An 18,657-nucleotide genomic window follows, 5' to 3' on the forward strand; every position below is an offset into this window, starting at 1 on the left:
TAGTGGTGGATCAGTGGAATAGATTGGATATACTTAATACAATTATCAAGTTCTAGCATTTGATAAACCCCCAAACTCCAGCTTCTAGAATAAGAATTCATTATTTGGCAAAAATTGCTGGGAAAACTGGAAAATAATGTCAGAAACATGCCATAGATCTACATCTCACACCTATACCAAAATAAGGTCAAAATGGACACATAATTTGGGCATAAAGGACGATACCATAAACAAATTAAGAGAACAAAGGATAATTTACCTATCAGACCCTTGGAGAAGAGAAGGATTTATGACCAATGAAGAACTAGAGAACATTATGAAAAGCAAAATGGACAACTTTGATTACATTAAGTTTAAAAAGTTTTGCACAAACAAAACCTAGAGAAACAAGATTAAAAGGGAATTACAAAATTGGGGGGGGGAATTATTTACAGACAGTATTTCTGATAATGGACCCATTAAAATAAAGAATTGTGTCAAATTTATAAGAGTACAAGCCATTCTCTAATTCATAAATGGTTAAAGGATATGAACAATTTTCAGATGACAAAATTAAAGTCACCTATAGTTATGTGAAAACATGCTCTAAATCACTAGTGATTAGAGAAATGCAAATTAAAACAACTCTGAGATACTACCTCCCACTTCTCAGATTGACTAAGATATCAAGAAAAGATAATGATAAATGTTGGAGAGAATGTGTGAAAACTGGGACATTGATACATTGTTGGTTGACTTGTGAAATGATCTGAACATTCTGGAGACCAATTTCGATTTATGCCCAAAGGAATATAAAAGTATACAAAAATACATATAAACATTTTAAACGGAAAAATGAAAAAAAATTCTTTCAAGACTTATTTGTTTAAATTAATACTTAAAGGAGACAACTTTCGATATAGCCAATTCAAAAAGTATTTTTAAAACAGCTGATACTTGCATGGCACTCTGTGAGGATACTTAAGATGGAAATGAAAGACAGTCTCTACATTGAATATCTTATTTCCTAAAAATGTCATATAAGCAAACTTATTGGGATTAATGCCAATATATCTCTAACAAAGACTAAACATGAGCCATTAGTCACACCATGCTATTCTTGGTTGCCTCAAACAAATTTCTAAAAGTAAAGGAATTCTATTTTGAAGAAAACCTATCTCCAACCAACCAACCAAACAAACAAACAAAAACTTCTAAAAAATATTTACCTTCAATTACAACTTTAAAATTTTTCCCTTTATAAATCTTGCCAATGCTGAATTTCTTCAACAAGGTTTCTACAGGTTCTGCAATGTAGGGCAATGGCAAACAAAATTATGTATCTGTATACAATGCATTTGTGTCCACAAATACATTCAAGCCTTCCTATGGTCTTTGACAATGAAGGGAGAAAATATTTTGAAAGAGGAAATGAAATTTCACACACATCAAAAAGAAAATTTACACTTATTTTTAAAAATAGCCTATCAAAATCCAGTGTTTTATTCTCCAAACTAAAAATCTCAACAGTCTCTTCCATGTATGCTAACATCACTGAGATGGGCCTAGCCTATGTACTTTACTTCCCTGGCAACCTAGTGAGAAATATATTGTGGTTTTCTTCCTATACTGTCGTATCTTGGAAAAGAAAAAGATGTAAGACCTTTTCCCATGGGATTAGAAAAACTTGAGAAACATTTACCAAAGGAACAAAAATGTGGATATTTTAAATGTTGGACAAATTAATCACATACAATATCTCCCATAAAAACTTCATATATTTATGTGTAGACTTTCTTCAAGTACATCTTCCCAAAAATTATTTTTAAATGAATAGGGAAATATAAAATCAGGCCCCAAAATGGCACTTTAAATTCTGACTTATTTGCTATAAAATCTTTAAGGTTAATTTAAATGTTTTTTTTGTTTGTTTTATATTGCCTTTGCTCCTAAATAAATATTTCTCTTTCTCCATACCAGCAAATCCCTCACCTTATAACAAAGATTTTAGATAGGAACAGAGAGAGAGAAATGGTTCAGCAAAATCAACTAACATATAAACCAAGTTTGATAATATATAGTGTTCTACACCCAAACTCTCCCACTTCTGAAAAGAAGAGAAGACAGTACATTTTACCATCTCTTCTCTGGGGCCAAGCTTGGTCATTGCAATTGCAAAGATTCCATTTCTTCTTTTTTTCCCATTTTATACAACTATGAATCATTGCATTTTTTCTTGTTCTGCCTATTTCACTCCTATCAGTTCATATCAAATCTTTAAGGGCTTCTCTAAATCCTTCATATTCATCATTTCTCAAGTTCCATTAAATTGTATGGCATTCACAAATATCTATTTGTTTAACCATTCTCCAACATATGGCCATTCATAAAAGATATACAGTTGAGGGAAAGAAGGAAAGGAGATGAACATCATTTGAACCTTAATCTCATCAGAATTTGCTCAAAGATGGAATCACATATATACTTATTTTGGTACAGAAATCTTTTTTCCTCATCCTATAGTAGTAGGAGGGGAAAGGGGGTGTTAATTGAAGGGAGGGCAGAAATAGAAGGGGAAAGAAATAAGGAGGCTGAAAAACTGGAGGGCAGAATGAGGGAGGTGATGATCAGAAGCAAAACACCGGTAAAAAGGGAAAAATTGAAAGGAGAAAGAAATGTATAACTTCAGAAAAATAGGATGGCAGAAAATAGTTAGTAATCTTAACAGTGAATGTGAATGGGATGAACTTTCCCATAAAAGAGAAGCAGATAGCAAAGCAGATTAAAAGCCAGAATCCTATAATGTGTTGTTTACAAGAAACACATTAAAGCAGAGAGATACATATCAAGTAAAGGTAAAAGGCTGATGCAGAATCTATTATGTTTCAGGTGAATTTTTTAAAAGTATGGGTAATGACCTTAATCTCAGACCAAGCAAAAGCAAAATTAGAACTAATTAAAAGAAATAAGGAAGGAAATTATATCTTGCTAAAGAGTACCATAGATGATGAAGTAATGTCAATACTAAACATATACATCCAAATTCCTAGAGAAGTTAAGTGAGTTGCAAAAAGAAATATTTAGCAAGACCATAGTAGTAGGGGATCTCAACCTCCCTCTATCAGTCCTAGATAAATCTTACCACAAAATAAACAATAAAGAAGATAAGGAGGTGAATAGAATTTGAGAAAAGTTAAGTATGATAGATTTTTTGGAGAAAAGTGAATAAGGATAGAAAGGAATGTACCTTTTTTTCAGTGATACATGACACCTACATAATAAGTGATCATGTAGTAGGGAAGAAAAACCTCACAATCAAATGCAGAAAGACAAAAATAGTAAAAGCATCCTTTTCAGATCATGATACAATAAAAATTACATGAGTGAAGTCAAAATGAACTAAAAATTAATTGGAAACTAAATAATCTAGTCCTTAAAAATAAGTGGGTCAAACATCAAATCTTAGAAACAATGAGTAATTTCCTCCAAAAGAAGGACAATAATGAGACAACATACCAAAACTTATGGGATGCAACCAAAATATTTATGAGGGCAAATGTTACATCTTTAGATACTTGCATAATAAAACAGAGAAAGATAAAATCAATAAATTGGGCATACAACTAAAAAAGCTAGAAAAAGAACAAATTGAAAAACCCTAATACCAAATTAGAAATTCTGAAAATCAAAGGAAAGAATAATAAAATTGAAAGGAAGAAAACTATTGAATTAAAAAAATAAAAATAAAAATTGGATTTTATGAGGGAAAAAAATAATTGGTTAATCCAATATATGGCCACTTAACTTTGCTTACAGTTTTTGGCTACTATTACAAAAAAAGCTACTGTGAACATAGGACTTTCATATCCCTTTTTGACTTTCTTGGGATTTATGCCGTGAATTAATATTTTAAAGTGAAAATGAAAGTAATAAAGCTGAAATTATGAGTGATTAAAAACCAAGAACATAAATAATTAAGTATAATTGCTCTTTTATTATAAGACCAGACAAATTCCTCGTACAGTAAAAATTTCTGTTAAAATCGAACTTAAGACTATTTAATTCAATTGCCTTATATTAAATATGGAGCATGCAGGTGGACAGAATGTCATCCCTGTAGTCAAGAAAATCTGAGTTCAAATCCAGCCTCAGAAACTTACTAGCTATGTAATCTTGAGCAAGTCACTTAACCCTGTTGGCCTTAATTTCTTCCTCTGCAAAATGAAGTACAGAAAGAAATATCAAATTATTCCAGTACTTTTACCAAGAAAACCCCAAGAGGTCACAAAGAGTTGGAGAGAGAGAGAAAGAGAGAGAGACAGAGAGAGAGAGAGAGAGAGAGAGAGAGAGAGAGAGAGAGAGAGAGAGAGAGAGAGAGAGAGAGAGAGAGAGAGAGAGAGAGAGAGAGAGAGAGAGAGAGAGAGAGAGAATATGAATAAGGATGGAGCCCAAATGTAGCAATATCATAATGATGCTCAGTTACCTTCTAAAGCAAAATTTCTTAACCTGTTTTGGATCATGGACTCTTTTGGCAAACTAGTGAAATCTAGAGATCCCTTCTCAGAATAGTGTTTTTTAAAATGCACAAAGTAAAATACACGGGATTACACAAAAGAAATCAATTATACTGAACTAAAGGTTTTTACCCAGCCAAATTCATGGACCCCTTAAAACTTTTCCTCAGATCCCACATTAAAAACCCTTGTTTTAAATTAGAACCAAGGGAGTAGGGACATTGTAAAAAAAAAAAAAAAAACTTTGTCTAATTTACCAACTTCAGAAAGGCACCAATTCTTAAGAAAGAGTGGTCTCCAATATTTAGGTTAACTACTCTGAGAAATAACTTTCTATTTATAAAAAGGGCAGAACCCTTGTTGTTTAAAACCTTGGTCCCCAGTAAGCCAATGAAAGAGTCAAAGAAATAAGATTCTATTTCCACATCTAAGTCCTGGATTAATGACATCATAGGATTGTTACTTAAGCTTCCTGATGGAAGAGCTGTATGTCTTTCACATGATCCTTTATTTCTACTGATGTTTAGTGTCCCAACTCCTTCTCTAGTTTCTTCTTCCCTGACCTGACCTGAAAATCTAATCATTCCCTGGCTCTGGCCCCGTAACATGGCTATTTTTCATTCTCAGACTTGCCATGCTTCTCAAAATTTCACCTTTCCATCCAAGTTCTATAATCTACTGCTACTCTTAGTCCCAGGATAACATGAACAAAATGTCAGACTTGAGTCTGAGTAGCTATTCTTTAATATTTCAAAAGAACATCAACCTGAAAGGAAGATATACTCTAGTAATATAACATAAACTAAGTACTACGCTCAAACATAAGCAGGAAAAAATTGTGAAATTGAATGAGAGGAAGAACAATAACAACATCTTTACTTAAAAGGAGGTAATGATCTTTTAAATTTCTTTATCTATGTCCCAAAGTATGTGCAACAGTCTAGTAATGTTTCTGTTTAAATACTATTGCTTTCTTTATCATGCTACAGTAAACTCTTTATCCAGGAAGCTCCACATTTGGTACCATAAACATTGGAAGTATTCTCTGCTCCTGCATTCTCTTGATTGGCTGGTTCCCCCAATAAATTCCATTTTATGGAAGAGGGAAAGGCCAGCCATGTCTTCATTTCTCTCCATGGCACTCTTCTGAGTCTCTGGACTTTTTCTGCCATGCCGCTGTGCCAATTACCTTCATCTCTGCTTCCCATCCACCCCCCAGTCACCACTTTCCAGTTTCCTTTTACATTTTTTCTTTCTCCTTTACAATGTAAATTTCCTTGAAACCCAGACTCTTTCTATTTGTCCTTGTATTCCCAGCACTTAGCACAACACCTGACACATAACTTTTACTTTGATATTTTCCATCCATAGACAATTACTACTAGGAAGTGATAATTATTTGGACAAAATCCTCAAATGGCATAACAGACCAAAGGAAAAACATGAATATCACAGGATATAAAGAATTTCAACATTTTATATCTAGACATCATAGTAGTAAACAAAATTTATCTCTTCCAACAGTGGTGTTATATATAAATTCCCTCCAATTTATAGTTTCTGCAATGTTATATTTATTGAAAAACTCACAGTAATATTTTTCCAAAAAAGTTAATATGGTCTCCTAATGTAGTCTACCCTAATACTCCTTTAAAGATTATAAAACATGAAAAAGGGAGCTATAAAATGCTAATTGACTGAATGATCAATTGGGGGCTCAAGGTTTTGAATGGAGAGGGCTCTATTTTGTCCATAAACTTTGTCTATATCCCACAATTTGGTCAATAAAAAAGTTATTATTTCCTCAATGATTCAGTGTTTAATGGTCCATCTGTGCTAACCTACACTGTCAATGATTTGTTAGAAAAAGATGGCTAATCACAGTGTAGGCATAATGTCACAATTTCCATTCTTCAAAGATAGAGGATTTCATCAGGTGGGTACTACTTTTATCCATATAATACACAATCTTTTTTCTATGTTACTAGACAGTCCTCATGGCATATTTTGGCCAAAGAAAAACATCATACTGTAGCCAATATCGTGAAAAGCTTGCCAGAACTCAAGTTAGGAGGATCCTCAGACTGCAAACATGTATGTAGTCTCTTCACTAAAAGCACCATCACTAGAAGTGAAGCAGCACAGTAAATAAAGCTAGTGCTTAGATGAATTCAAAATTGGTCTCAGAAACCTGGCAGCTGTTTGACTTTGAGTAAGTCACTTAACTTCAGTTTCCTAATCTGTACAACATGAATGATAATAATGACACTTATCTTTCTAGGCTATTGTTTAACTCTGTGTGCCTTAGTGTCCCCATCTATAAATTGAACTGGAGAAGGAAATGTCAAACCTCTGTTGTATCTTTGCCAAGAAAACCCCAAGAAAGGGATCATGAAGAATTGGACACAACTGAAAAGATTGAACAGTAGCAACAGCTATGTGATCTTGAGCATAGTCAATTAAGGTCTAATTCAGTTTCCTTATTTGAAAAAAGGAAATAATCATAGCACTAATTTTCTAGGGTTTTGTGAAGTTAAGAAGAGATAATTTTGTAAAATGCCTTGCAAATCTTAAAACCCTATAAAAATTCTATTATAATTATTGCCAGGTTCATACTTAAAAACCATTTTTGGGTGTTTAAACCTGCCATAGTTTGAAATCTTCTGCCAGAGACTTCTATCAGTCAATGAATATATATTTATTAAGTGCCTATTATGTCACATTGCAGGCCACATTAAGATATAATTGTAGAGCTTAAATGGAAAAATACCACTTCTTACCTGAAGAAAATGTCTGAGATTGAAATTTAAAGAAAAAAATTAAGATAATCACAATCTTAGTATGGATGATAATAATACTTGTTATAATAATGATGAAGATGACATTATTATTTTATTATTACTGTTTATGGCACTTTAAGGTTGGCTAAAGCACTTTATCTGTTATCTCATATCTCATTTGATCCTCACAACTATCCCATATAATGGATGCCATTATTATTCCCATTTTAGAAATGGAAAAACTAAAGCTGAGCAAAGGTTAGATTTTCCCAGGTTCATCCAGCTTGTAAGTGTCTGAGACAGGAGTCCAAATCTTATGTGAACAAGATTCCCCTTTCTAAACGTATAAATATTTGTTGTTGCTACTATTCAATCTTTTCAGTTGTGTCCAATTTTTCATGATCCCTTTCTTGGGGTTTTCTTGGCAAAGATACAACTGTGGTTTGACATTTCCTTCTCCAGTTCAATTTATAGATGGGGACACTAAGGCACACAGAGTTAAAGGATTTGCCTAGGATTACAAAAAAAAAAAAAAAAAAAAAATATATATATATATATATATATATATATATATATATAGTGTCTGAAGTCAAATTTGAACTCAGGAAGATGTCTACCTGACTCCACACTCTGTTCACTATGGCACCACCTAGATACCCATAATAGATACAGTAAGTTTATAGAAGATTTTATATAAATGCAGTATCAATATGGGGCCTTATGGGATCTCAAGCCACTGCTATTTCCCAAACTATGTTTTAGAAATCCTAATTTTTTATGATGCATGGAAATTTCATTTCTAGTTTATCATCTAAAAATTAGGTTTCTCCAACCACAGAAGTACTCTTTTAACTAGATCTCAACCCCATTGTTCCAATGCTTTGACTTTACTGAATTATATCTTTCATTATTAGCACCAAATCTTTTTACCATGATTGTTTAAGCAGCTCCCTTCAATATAATATCACTTATAAGCTTCAATACTTTGATTACTTATAATTCTGTTTTTTAAATTAAAGGATAAAGAAATATGACTATTCAGTTAATAATGTGGAAGAAAACAAAGCAGAAAATGTAGAAATGTCTTCATACTGATAATTGAGAACATATAATCTGTAGAGTCATCTGCAGAGTAGAGGGGGGAAGAAAAAAAGAAATTTGCATGATAACTATTATATATATATTATATATGTTTATATACTTTTTTATTTCATGTATAATCATCCTTTTTACTATACTGTTATAAAACATTATTTTATACCATAAATTAAAATATTAAGAATATATATTATTATTAAATTCAATAATTCATGTATTCCTATTTTTGCCATGAAACTAAATAATCAATGTAGTCAAATTTCCATAAATATTATTAATTACATTTAATAGGTATCTACCAGTAGATTTAGGAAGCATTTTATATAAATAATAGGGAGCATTGGGCTTGACACCAGGAAAAATTGAGTTCAAATTCAATCTCAGACACTTACTAGCCTTGTGATCCTGGGTAAATTACTTAACCTCATTTACTTTAATTTTCCATCTATGAAAAGGAGAAACACTGGAAGAAAGAAATGGTAAACCACCCCAGTATCCTTGCCAAGAAAACCTCATAGACAAAAGTCTGGGGGTCACATAGAAATATATATGACTGAACAACAACAACATAGCATCAATACCGATGAAATATACATCATAGATGTATTGAAACTTCCCAAACCATGTTTTTATAGAATCATAATTATTCACATGATGCATGAAAATTTCAGTTCCAGTAAGTCATCTAACAAGTGGCTACCTCAATCACAGAGGGACTAATAGTCTACAACATCATCCTCCCTTACCAACATTTGACTCAATAAGTCTATAATCCTTTCTCTCGTCATAAGAAGAAGGGAGAGATTACAAGAGAGAACAACTAACCTGTGTCATAATTCTGGCTATAATTGATATGCTCTCCTTCTTGCACTATTGCTTTCTATGTCTCTACAGCCTATCTATAAATTTCCATCAATAAAATTCAAACCCAAAAGTGTTCTGTGGCCAAATTAGTTTGGAATGTACTATAATACTATATACAACTTGAAGTAAGAAGGCAATAGGTCACTGCTCACATTGCTTAATTGAGCTTTCAGATTCAGACAATAACCTTTCCCCAAGTTTTATTTCACATATTGAAAAAGCCCAATCTTGCCTTGCATCCAAGGACTTAAAATACACTATAATTGGAAAACATACATCAACTAAAAGTTAGAAACAACATTTTTTCCAATATTCAATCCATTTTCAACAACCATGTCCAACTCCATCATTTACAGAGGAATTTTAACCCAAAATGTCTTACTTTTCTGTAGACAATCATATTTGGAGTAGTCTCTTCTGGGTCAGCAATACCCACTGTACTTTGATCACTGGTTCCCTGAGCCATTTTGAAAGTCTTCACTCACCCTAGAAGAAAAATCAAATATTAGATTAGTTTATGAAAAAAAAAACATTTGAAACAAAGAACTGTAATTGTAAGAAAAAATCAATAGATCTTTCCCTATTTGTTCCTCATGAAGTTTTAAAGGAATCATAAAGCAAGGATCAATACAGTTTGGATCTTAACATCCGAACAGATGCAGCATCTATTCCTGCCTCTAATATATTGGCTATATGATGCCATTTAACCTCCACACATTCATAGCCTATCAGGGAAATTTACTTAATATAATACTTGGAGGGGAAAAGACTTATAATTAAAAACAAAATCAATTGATGAGCAAGTTTTTGTTAAGCTCAAGGGGTTTTCATTCTAATAGAAATAATTTGTACATTATGCATATACCTATATCTCTCCACTACATATAGAAACATATGTGTATCTATCTATACTATGTGTATATATGTGTGTGTATATCCTGTGCATATTTGAAATAAGCATGAATAGAAAGGTACTAAAGTAACTGGGTGAAGTGGAAAGCAGGTAAAATTTTTTTCCTCCTTTCTTTCTTTTATCTTCTGTTCTTCCTTTCATCCTTACTTTTTCTTTCCTTTACCTTCCATCTTTCTTTTTTTCTTCCTTCTTTCTTGTTTCTTTCCTTCTTTCTTACTCTCTTCTTATTTCCTTATTTCTTTCCCTCCTTCCTTTCATCCCATCATCTCCCATAGGTTCAATTCTGTACAGATGATTTTCAAATCTTTCTTTAGTTCTAATTTCTCTCCTGGCCTCTAGTCTTGTATCTCCCACTAACTGGACATCTCAAGTTGGACATCCCATAGATATTTAAGTGAACAGATTATCCTTCACCCTAAAACCTCTCCTGTTCCATACCTATGTGTTAATAGACACCATCCTCCCAATCACCAAGGTTCACAATCTTGAGTCATTCTCAACTCCTCACTTTCTCTCACTCCTCACATCCAATTTGTTGGCAAATCCCATTGAATTTGCCTTTAAATCATCCCTCCTATATACCAACTTCTCTCCTTTGACAGTGTTGCCAGCTTGGTACAGCTTGGTACAGTGAAGTTGGACTACTTCAATGGTTTTTCCATTCTGTTTCATCCATCTTCCACTTAACTGCTAAAGTGACTTTTGTTAGTACAAATATGATAGTGTCAATAAACTACTTAATAAACCCTTTGACAAAATTTACTCTTCCTACTGTCCCAGCCTCCTAGGGCATTACCACATATTTTATGAACCAGTGTCACTGACTCCTTTACTGTTCCTTGCTTGTGACATTCCCTCTCTGTTCCTTTTCACTCCAGATCTGAAATATCCTCCCTTCTCACCTCCACCTCTTGGCTACCCCAGATTCCTTCAGATTTCAGATACAATCTCACCTTCTACAAGAGGTTTTTCCTGGTTCCCTTTAATGCTGATGATTTCTCTGTCTTAGAATCTGAACTTTTAGAGCGGAGAGAGGAGAAGAAGAGAGGGAGTGAGGGACCCATTGGAGGCTGGGAGGGAGGACAGAACAAACAAATTAATCTATTAAATGCTTACTACATGAAGGATCACTAGGGGGCCAAGCCTGCTGTCAGGAAGACTCAACTTCATGAGTTCAAATATGGCCTCAGATACTTACTAGCTATGTGATCCTATGCAAGTCACTTAAAATGAACTGGGGGAAAGAAACAGAAAACCACTCTAGTGCCTTTGCCAAGAAAATCTCAAATGATGTTATAAAGCATCAAACATGACTGAACAACATGCTCTATACACCGCACTAGGAGCTTTACAAATTCTAATCACTGCACCACACAAGTGGGAGTCAAGATAAGTCCAAATCTGAATTCAAATCCAATGACCTTTTTCATCCCACCATCTCTAATGATTTTATTAACTATAATTATTATATAATTGTGCCACATTCTTTCCCTTAACTAAATTCTAAGCTTCAGAGGGTTGAGTCTTCATCTTTTTCATCTTCTTCCATAAGATATTTTGGACATCACACAGACAAATAGGGGTCCTGGGAACACACTTTAAGATCTACTATACAATTACAGGTGAAAGGAAAACTATAACTGGAATGCTCTCATACATCTGCTCCAACTATTGATTTCCTTTAAATCCCAATTAAAATTTTACATTCTACAGCCTTCCACAAACCATCTTAATCATGATGCCTTCTCTCTGTTAATTATTTCCTATTTATGCTACATAGAGTTTGCTTAATTATATTTATTTTCATGTTTTTTCTCTGACCTCTTGTATCCTCAGTGCTTAAAACGTACCTAGACTTTGCCAATGAAGTATTTTTAACAAACATTTATTAATTGATTGATTTAATCTCTCGTTTTACTAATAAGAAAGCTGAAGTCAAGAAAGGTGAAACAATTTGACCAAAATCACATAACTAATTAATGACAGAGTTTCAGCTAGAACACAGAACTGCTCTCTAGTCTTATTAGAGACATTAATACCTTTAATTTGCCTTTCAAAAAAAAGCTACAGAAAAGTATATGTGAAACTATAATAAAGCATAAAAATTCAAATTAAGAGAAAATGGTTCTAAAAGTTTGGGTTTGGTGAAATTAAGGTAACAGATTAGACAAATTTAAATTCAATTATTTTTCTCTTACAGCTTTAAAATGTGCTATTTAAAGGAAAGGAATAGAGTATAAACTGACTCATGTGGGAAGTTTTTCAAGTTTAGTAATACAGAAATGTAAGAATAGAATCCCACACATAAAATATACATGAGTTTTGTAAATCATTACAGCAACAATTTTTAAAATAAAAAATAACACACTAAGGATAATGTCTATAAAACGCTTTCAAACTTAGATGAAAGACGTGTTCAAATAGAAAGATAACATTAGAAGAGTTTATGCAGCTTCCTATAGGAATTCCCTCCCAAGAACATGTTTGCCCTAAAAGTCAGAGCAGGAAGAATCTCAGAAATTTAAGCCAACCCTCCTCATTTTAAAGAAGAGGGAATCGAGGATCCCAGAAGTTTAAAACAACTTCATCAGGACCATAACTCTTGCCAGACTGTGGACATTCTGTGCTATATATTTCCTTCTCTAGGTCTTTGTTTATCTCTATAATCCACTCCATCCTCCAGAGCTCTACAATCTTACTGGCTTTCAAAACCCATACCAAGTACTACAACCTTCTGAAAGATTTTCCTTAAAACTCCAAATCAGAATTTTCTCCCTTTCTATCGCATATATATGCATATATATATATTCATATTTTATTTTTTATTATGGCTTTTGCATGTATATGTGGGTATATACATATATATGTATACATATGTGTGGGTATGTATATATATATATATATGTGCCTCTGTGTGTGTGTGTGTGTGTGTGTATGTGTGTGTGTGTAGGCATCCCCCATTAAACTATTAGCTATCTCAAGGCAAAGAATAATATCCTGCTTATCTCAGGTTCTTTATAGCAACTACACAGAATGCTTCCAGGTACTAAATTTGTTGATTTTTTTTTTTAATGAATTAATGTCTCCAGATTCTTCCAGCTTTGTTCATCTATGCTACAGAATTTGTTTGAAGCTAGTCATACTTTGGTGGCAAGGTAAAACAACGTCCCCATCTCCCTGCAATGTACCAAGTGTACATTTGTTATTTTTTATTATTCAGAACTTTAGTCAAGTTTGACTCTCTGTCCCCCATGAATTTTGTCTACTGAGTTTTTTTTTTGCAAAATTACTTAAGTAGTTGGCCATACCCTATTTCTGATCATTTTGCAGATGAAGAACTAAGGCAATATAGAGTAAGGTCACACAGCTAGTAAGTCTAAGGCCAGATTTAAACTCAGACCTTCCTGATTTCATCTGCAGTCTTCTATACATTATGTGACATAGCCACTCCACCGCAAGGGCTACCATCTTCCTAAACCACCATCCTACCTTCTGTAAAGCATCGTTTTTAATATCATGAATCCTAGAAATCCTATCCCAACGTCATCATTTTGGAACTATGTAAAAACAAGCTATATAAAAATAAATTGAAAATTTAAATAAAAAGGAAAAAAAGTTTTTGCCCCCAAGGAGGATGACAACATGCTCACACATGTACAATATACACACAGATTGAAAATAATCTTAATGGGAATGGCAACAGCAGTTAGATGAACCAAAAAAGGCCTCCTGGAGCACTTGGCTTTTAAGACTAGTCTAGCAGGAAACCAGGGATTCTAAGAAACAGAGGAAAAGAAATCCAGGCATAGGGGATAACTAGTATAGAGAAAGGTCAGGTTGTGAAGAGCTTTCAAAGCCACAAAGATTTTATATTTGATCCCACAGGCAACAGGGATTGAGGAGGTAAGTGATATGATCAGACCTCCACTTCAAGAAAATTACTTCAACAGCTGTGTAGAGGCTAAACTGGAATAGGGAGAGACTCAAAACAGGGAAAGCTAACAAACAGCACATCTGGCAGCTGGGGCACACTAGTCAATTCTTTGTCATTGTCAAAAAACTAGGAAAAGAGGATTTCAATTAAGTATTTGCAGTTATTGTAGCATAAAACCAAATTGTTTTGAATCACCTGGATGCTAATGAAATGAAAATAATTTTCACAAATCTCAAGACCTTTCAGAAAAGAAAAAAAATTTTCATTTAATCAATAATAACAGAATCCACCATTTGAAGAACAAAATGTAGCCTGAAGTACTTTTTTTGGACAGTTTCCTCCTATTTTGCCTGGGCTAGAAATACAGTGTCCACTTATGGCCCAAACCTATTGCCAAGTAGCACAAAACCTTGGATCTATGCTGTTTTTTATCTGAGTCACTTTGTTCCTCCTTAAGCAGCTTGGTAGCTCATTATTCTCAGTAAGGGGAGGCTGAGAAGGGAACAACTCACCATGTTAGTATGAGAATTTAGCACGGTCATTCAACTGGCTCTATTGCTTCTTATTCTCAATACCTCCTGTACATCAAAAGATCTATCAGTCTCTATCTCCCCAGTGGACAGGAAGGTCAACATGCCCCACTATTACTAAACAAGAGAAACTGTAAAGATCCAATTCTTCCCTTCATTTCATTCATATAAAAGAGGTGGAAGGAGCACTCCCTAAAATACTTTCCCCATACTCTATTCACTCCCCTCAATGCCTCTGGATAAACACTCTATGAAGCCTCAGTTCAAAAGGCATGTAACTTAGTGAACTAATAATTACCTACCAAGAAATATCTGACCTGCCAGAAGAACTTTTGGAGTCCATTCGTTAGACAATTAGTTACAATGAAAAGAGAGGGAAAAACAAGAACAAAATTAGTTAATTTTAATTCGATTAGATTTCATTAACTTTAAATTGATGTTTTCTCTGAGCTATGTTAAATTTTGCAAGAAATGCATTCACTATTCCCTTCTGCTTTTTACAATCACTAACTTCCTTCAAAGTTTAGTTCAAATCAGTCCGTCAACAAGTATTTATTAAGTTCATATCATGTGCTAGGCATTGTGCTAAGTGCTGGGGATACAAAAAGAGGCAAAAGACGGAGTCTGTCCTTAATCTAATGTGAGAATCAAAAAGCAAACAACTATGTACAAACAAGCCAGATACAGGATAAGTAGGAAATGTAAGAGGAAAGGTATTAAAATTCTACATGAAGTTTTTCATGATTCCACCTAAACCCAACTATTGCACTGTGCTCCCTTCCAAAATGATTTTGTATTTAGGTTATATTTACATAAGTAAATGTGTATGTCTTCTGGGAGCACCTAGATTACTGAATATATAAAAAAAGTACTAGGTCTGGAGGCAAGAAGACCTGAGTTTAAATTTGCCCTCAGACACTTATTAGTTCTATGACCCTGGGCAAGTCATTTAACCCTGTTTGCCTCAGTTTCCTCATTTATAAAGTGAGCTGGAGAAAGATATGGCGTCCTGCTCCAGTATCTCTATGAAGAAAACCCCAAACGGAGTCACAGAGTTAGACCCAAGTGAAATGCTTGAATGAGGATATCTCTCTTCTTATCTCTATAAAGGAAGGGACTATTTCATATTTGCCTTTGATCTATAATGTCTAGCATATAATAAATGCTTACTATATGCTCATTGACATTTCATAAATACATAATGCTAAAGTTGTGAGTTACTAATAAAAACATCTAATCCAACCCTCTAATTATACAGATAAGGAAACTAAGGTCTAGAAAAGTCAAGTGTTGGGCTCAAAGGTATATATCTAATTAGTAGTAAAGTCAGAAGTAGCCAGATATCCTAATCTCCAGGCCTTTGTTTCTTCCCCCATCTCACTCTAACAATCTGTTCTTTGACATATTGGAATTTTTAATTTTGTCACTCATCCAGTGATGTTATCTATAATAAGGATTGTAGAAGTAAACAATTTCACACACACAAAAGAAAAGCTAAAAGTTAAGTGGTGGTTTGGGTTTGGGGAGGGATGATAGCCACAAGGAGGGAATAGTTATAAACAAAACAAACTTCCTGATTCTGAAGGGGGAATAGAAAAAGGAGGAGAGGATTGAGAAGGGAAGGGGAAGTAGAAGAAAGAGGGAAAGGAAATTGAGAGGAAAAGAAAAAAATAACAAATTTAAGGGCTTGCTCATTAGTTAGTGAATGGATGAGCAATTTTGTGATAACCACTAGTGGAATGAATTGCATTGTGAGAAATGACAAGAGATGACTGCAAAATCGTGGGAACTAGGAAGTGATAGAGAATGATATATATAATGACCACTGTTATAAAGAAAGACTGAAAAACTTCAAGATTCTGATCAACAGTGACCAGCCATATCTCAGAGGATTTACCATTTCCCAATAGACAAATGATGAATTCAAGGCATGAACAAAGATATACATTTTTGAATACAACAGATGTGTGGGTTTGTTTTGCAGGACTATGCTTATTTCTTGTAAGGAATTTTTTTCTGCTTTTAATTAGAATTGATAGTTGAGGATGGGATCGCCAATTTTTTTTAAAGAAGAAAGTCATTGAAACTAAAGAGAATTCATTAGGAAGCACAAAGAACAGTTTTGAAAGTAAAGAATTGGAATTTATTATTATACTTTAATTTTTCAAAGCAAGTAGTATAGATTCCAGGTTTCATAACCAATCCTCTTTTTTTGTTCAATTTATTATTTGAAAAGGCTTTTTTTTTTCTTTTTTAGTATTTGTTGTAATCAGTGTATGACTGATTTTGTGTAAAAGGAAGCAAAGTCAGCATATGGGTTAAGGGCTACTAAAGCAAATAGCAGGAATGTCTCCCTCAACTGTTGTGCAGTAGCAAAGATTACCTCTACAATCTGGAAAATGAGTGGAGCCATGTGGTCATGGCCAATGATCTTTGCAAAAACTCTCCAGATCTTTGGAGCTTAAATACCTCATCATATATTTAATAGCTGTTTCAATCTGGTCAAGTCATTTGCTTTCTATGAAACTCATTTTCATCAGTAAAATGGGAATAACAACAATAATATCTATAAAGTGGGTGCTATTATTTCCCCCATGAAAAGAATGAGGACCATGAGATTATAGCTTTAGAATTGGAAGCAATCTTAGAGAAGCAGCAAAGATGATATGGATGATGAGGATGAGGATGAGGATAGGCCTTATATAGTGATTAAAAGTTTAAAAAGTACTTTATGAGTGTTATCTTATTTGAGCCTCATAAAAACCCTAGGAGGTGGGTACTATTATTATTTTCATATTATAGATGAGGAAACTGAGGTAGAAAGAAGTTAAGTAACTTTCCCAGAACCGTATAGCTAGTATCTGAGGCTGGATTTGAATTCCAATTTCCTAACTTCAAGTCCAGTACTGTATTACTATCTATCTGCTTAGACAGACAACTTAAACCAAAGGTGGCACTCCTCTAAACAAATTGATGAAATCAAAAGAAGAAAACTTCAGTAATGCTGCAGGATCTTTTATTCCTCTCCACACTCCAAAATCTAGTATAGGTATTACATGATACTTTCTCTGGTCCTCATTAACTGGAGGTGATCTTTGAAATCTCTTAGAATACCATATATGGAAATGTTCTCATTCATTTATTTTGTTCTCATTTGCATTACAATTATCAGTTACTACTGTAAGTGTGAGGACAGGAACAACATATTATTGACTTTGTACTCTCCAGCATCTTGTATATAGAAGACTTTACAATATACTTTTGCTATGTTCACTGAACTCCAAATGCTTAATTATGCATCATCATCATCATCATCATCATCATTTTAGGTACAGACATGAAATAACTTGTCCAATGTAATACAGTCTAACAATGGTCAGAAATCAATCAGCCTTACTTTTATATCTTCAAATTGTATGTTCTTCTTAAAAAAAAAAAAAAGGAATATCTTTCTTATAGTAGTAAGCTAACTACTAGCAAATCCTAGCTGGGGAAGCTCAGCAGACTCTCTGTTGTGATTCAGAATTGTTATCGTACTTTATTGTAAACTATCCCCCCATATATTCCTGGAATTCTTTCTTTCTGCACTTGTACAATTCATGTACTCTTACACCAAACACTTATAAGTAGTACTAAATTCCCCTGGCATGATCAACCCATTATTGGTCATTTTTTCTAAACTCCACTGAGATGGTAATAAGATTTGTATTTTTCTAGTCTTTTTGTCTGCAACTGTTATAAACAGTCATAGGACATTGCTATTCAGTTAAATTCAGTCAGGTCTGACTCTTCATGACCTCACTTGGGGTTTTTTTGGCAGAGATACTGGAATGGTTTGCCATTTCCTTCTCCAGCTCACTTTACAGATGAAGAAACTAAGGTAAACAAAATAGTGACTTGCCTAGGGTCACACATCTCTTGAGTATCTAAGGTTATATTTGAACTCAAGAAGATGAGTCTCACTGAAATCAGGTTGGCATTCTATCTACTGTGCCTTGAGAGACCATTATGTATTATTTTCATTTAACCTATTAATTTTACAGAT

The 18,657-nt window shown here is 33.7% G+C and overlaps 1 protein-coding gene across 2 annotated transcripts in view; it reads right to left on the minus strand.

Moving 5' to 3' along the window:
• Nucleotides 1-18,657, minus strand: part of RGS6 (regulator of G protein signaling 6) — a 657,670-nt gene that overhangs the window by 621,275 nt on the left and 17,738 nt on the right. For both annotated transcript variants that reach the window (XM_074290125.1, XM_074290124.1), the window contains exon 2: nucleotides 9,618-9,721. In XM_074290125.1, coding sequence (XP_074146226.1) covers nucleotides 9,618-9,701 — 84 coding nt within the window. In that variant the 5' untranslated portion in view covers nucleotides 9,702-9,721. The remainder of the gene's footprint in view (nucleotides 1-9,617; nucleotides 9,722-18,657) is intronic.

Source organism: Sminthopsis crassicaudata, chromosome 2 (assembly GCF_048593235.1).
Source record: "Sminthopsis crassicaudata isolate SCR6 chromosome 2, ASM4859323v1, whole genome shotgun sequence".
In the NCBI taxonomy this organism is placed as follows: domain Eukaryota; kingdom Metazoa; phylum Chordata; class Mammalia; order Dasyuromorphia; family Dasyuridae; genus Sminthopsis; species Sminthopsis crassicaudata.